Here is a 3,904-nt window from a genome sequence, read left to right on the forward strand (position 1 = left end):
ACGGCCACTTTCTCCCGGTCTCTCTTAAAATTTCCCCTCCCCTCCCTTCCCCCTTCTCCATGTCTCTCCAGAGATTTTCCGTTATTCCCCTACTAACCAAAAGGTTTTTTTTCCCCCCCCCCCTTTGTTGGGTTTTGGGCTACGGGGAGGGACCCCCCCCCCCCCCCTGGTGATTTTTCACCACCGTGATTTTCTGAAAGGGTAGGACATAGGGACTTTCCAAAAAAAAGTTTGCACCAAAATGTTGGCAATCTACAGAGTTACGGCCCTTGATTGTCCAGAAATTAAGAAAATACTTGATTTTTATGTTGGGGTTCTCTGTGAAGCTGAATATGTATACTTTCATTTGATGTAAAACTCTATATCATAAGATGATGTAAGAATTGTAAAAAAAAAATGTTTTGCTAATTAATTACAATGTGCAAAGAGGAAAAAAGAAAATTAAAAGGCTGATTTCTCAAAATCTAAGGAAATGATTAATTCCATTGCCTCAAATATTCTATAACCCAGTACAATAGTTATCTGATAGGTACACACTTTGACTCAAAGTTTGAGGCTCAAAATGAGAAGGATTTTGTTAAAAATAACTATGAGTTAAGGAGTTATGACCCTTGCTATTGCTTGAAAAAAATGCAAAACTGCCGCGCGTCATTTTAAAAACGTCAAAAAGGCGGCATGTGTACTTTTGTCTCAGATATAGTCTAGATCAATCATATGGGCATGATAAAGGTGTCTTGAAAAACATTTTGTTAGTTAAAGCTAAGTTAAAAGAAGACAGGGGTTAAAATTTTGAAGTCTGGTTTTTCTAGCAATGTACAATTTTCTTTATACAAGTACAGTATGTTTCAGAGAATGAATTGAATGTTCAAAATTGAGCATGGTAGAACTTGCCCATTCAATGTCTTTTCTGTGAAAAGACTACCAAAATGGACACATGACAGCAAGGGAACCAAGAAAGTTCATAAACTTGTCAAATATGTTAACAGAACATCTGAAGCCTCTATAAAAGAAGCTGTAAAAAGGAAAACTGACTCAAAACTTCGGGGCCAAATTGAAAATGCTGTTCTCATTGCCCAACAGGCATGGTATCATGATCCATGTAGAAAAGCTTAAACACATAAGGAGGATAGACGTTCACAAGTTTCTACATCTAAATACTGTTCTGGAGAAGAAAAGGCAGAAGATGAAGAAAGAAAGAAAGCTCCAGCTGCAGAGGAAGAAGCCCACTCCAAGGCTTTTCAGCCCGTCCGTCAGTTTGTGGAAGAACATGTCACTGCGCTGGCCCTTGTTAAGATTAGTCTTTTGAAAGAGATGTATTGCACTTTCATGCAAACAAATTGTCCAGAGTTTTACAAGTACTACAAGGCATACAAGTTGAAGGAGAAACTTGTGAAGCACTTCCAGTCCAGGATCAACTTCTGGCAGAGATATTCTGGGACAAGTGATCTCGTGTACTCTGATGAAATTCCAACTGGGCAGGTTGTTGGGAGTTGCCTTTGAAAATGCAACCTCTGAAGAGACTTGTTATAGAAGTGGCAAAGGTGATACGACTACCAGCTCTTGATAGATGCAATGAAAGTCAAAAGTTACCTTGGCCACCAGCAGACACAGATCTGCGCACAGAAACTTTGCAAATACCACAACTATAAACAATATTTCTTTCCTTTCTTTACTCCAAGAATGGAAAAGCACAGTCAACAAGATGCCACAGGGGAGTTGTTTCTACAGGTCAGGACATATGCTACAATGTGACGAAAGGGGAGTGGAAAAAGCCTAAACCTATTATGATATGTGTCCGTCATCCAACAGGAAACACTCAGCTGATCAATATCTAAACCGGCATGGGCATTCTGTATCCCACTCATTTCTCTTAGAAGTGGAAACTGCCATGTGTGACAGTATACAGGTTTCTTCAGGTAGTTTGGCCCCAACCATCATGCCTGACAACAACCTCATCACTCACTCTGTTGGGACACTTTTGACTTGAATGAGGAAACTCTATCAGGAGCTGGAACCACACATTCAACTCATAGAAAAGTCATATAAGAATTCAAAGAGCAGCCATACATTCCCTAGCCAACACCAGAGGTTGACAGAACTAAGAAAAGGTCAATCCATATTCCACAAAAACAGCTTGGCCCATTTTCATCAATTCTAAGGTGGCACCCACCTTGATAACAAACAGAGTATCAAAGATTTCAAAATGTTCCTTATGAATAATGAAAACAAAAGGCAACTGACACAGTTCTTACTTTATGTATGGCAACAAAATTGTTATGCAATGATGTTGCTGAACAGAGAAATATACTTTGCAAGGGAACAACAGTGCTTTGTCCTCAGTAGCAGTGATGGAAAGACTACAGACTCAATACCTGTTCCAGAGTTATCCTCCAGCAATGAGGAAGCAGACACACTACTGATCGTGCATGCCATTTACTCTGATCAGAACATTTGCCACTCCAAACACAGACATCATTATTCGGTCCCCAGACACTGATGTCTTTCTACTGATGATTGCATTTGTTCAACATTTCATACACAGTTTGAATTCAGACACAGGGATTGGGGAAAAAAAGATGTCTACACATTCAGACTCTCCGTTACAAAATGGAAACACATATACAGAATTCTATTCTTGGACTCTATGCATTCTTTGGAGGTGAGGAGACTAGCGCTTTTGTCCAGAAAGGAAAGGCGAAGTCGCTCTCCATTCTCCACAAGCACCCAGAGTTTGCTGTTTCATTCAAGGAGCTGAGAACATCCGAAACTGTTTCTTCAGAACTGTTTTCCAATCTGGAAAAGTTAGTTAGTCACCTGTACGGAAAACCAGCTTACTCTAGCACAAACAAGTTTCGTCATGACCTTGTAAGGCTAAAGTACATATCAAAAGGTCAAAGCTTACTGTTATACTTTGATGGATTGGACACCATGCAGAGAAGCCCTGAAGCTGCACATCCTACGTGTAAACTATCAAACTTTACTATGGAAGCAAGCACATCTGGCTCTGCCATTAATACAAATGTACCTGATCCGCAAAATCATGGTTGGAAGAGAGATAACGGTGGAGTGCTCTCAGTGGAGTGATGCAAAGACTTGGTCCCTCAACAATTGGTTGACATTTTGTTAGGATCAGATACAGAACAAGAGGAAGACAAAGATGAAAACTATCTCCCCTATTATGATATCCGTGATGAAGAAGATAAGATTTCAGATTCTGGAAGTGACAGCAGTGAAGATGAACTGATGACATAGAAAGCATCTAAAAAAGACTTTATATGCAACCCCAACTGACTTACAGTATAAAATTTGGATAACTAGCACCCAAGCAACTCACTTCTGTTACATATTATGCCATATGCAAGTCAATTTTTAGATGGTATGACCTTTTTCTCAATCATTTCTTTGTACGAGACCACTTAATAAATACAATAATACACCATGTACACATATAGCCAATGGCTATCTGCATTGCTAAGGCCTGTCTGTAATTCTGCATGGTATTGATTTTCTGTTGAACTAAATTGTTTGCATGTGTAGCTTTTCCTTTGTTGGTAATACCCAGCAGGGAGTATATTACGCTAACTTTGTGCGGTTGTTTTCAATTTTGAGAAAACTGGACTTTAAACATTATTTTTTTCTCTATACACTATGTATATAACTACCGCAAAATGGTCAGTATAACTGTTTTTCTTTAACCTACTGCTCCAACTTTAGTCTTAAATAAAAGAAAATCAGAGTACCAACTAAAAGAGTGAATTGTTTTTTTTAAAGTTAATTTTCTCAATTTTCGACAATTCAAGGGCAATAACTCCGAAGATTGCCAACATTTTGTAGCAAACTTTTTTTTGTAGGTAGTCCTGAATGTGCTCTTTCAGAAAATCATAGTGAGCAAAAATCTCCAGCG

The 3,904-nt window shown here is 38.8% G+C and overlaps 1 protein-coding gene across 1 annotated transcript in view; it reads left to right on the forward strand.

The window, feature by feature from the left end:
- LOC101854663 (sodium- and chloride-dependent taurine transporter) overlaps positions 1-3,904 on the forward strand; it is a gene marked incomplete at its 3' end in the record, with an annotated part of 34,196 nt that overhangs the window by 7,573 nt on the left and 22,719 nt on the right. Inside the window, 2 exon segments of the mRNA XM_035971910.1 lie at positions 1,172-1,479; positions 2,626-2,801. Of these exon segments, the coding sequence (XP_035827803.1) occupies positions 1,172-1,479; positions 2,626-2,801 (484 nt within the window).

The sequence above is a fragment of the Aplysia californica genome, unplaced genomic scaffold (genome assembly GCF_000002075.1).
Source record: "Aplysia californica isolate F4 #8 unplaced genomic scaffold, AplCal3.0 scaffold00535, whole genome shotgun sequence".
Taxonomy (NCBI): Eukaryota; Metazoa; Mollusca; class Gastropoda; order Aplysiida; family Aplysiidae; genus Aplysia; species Aplysia californica.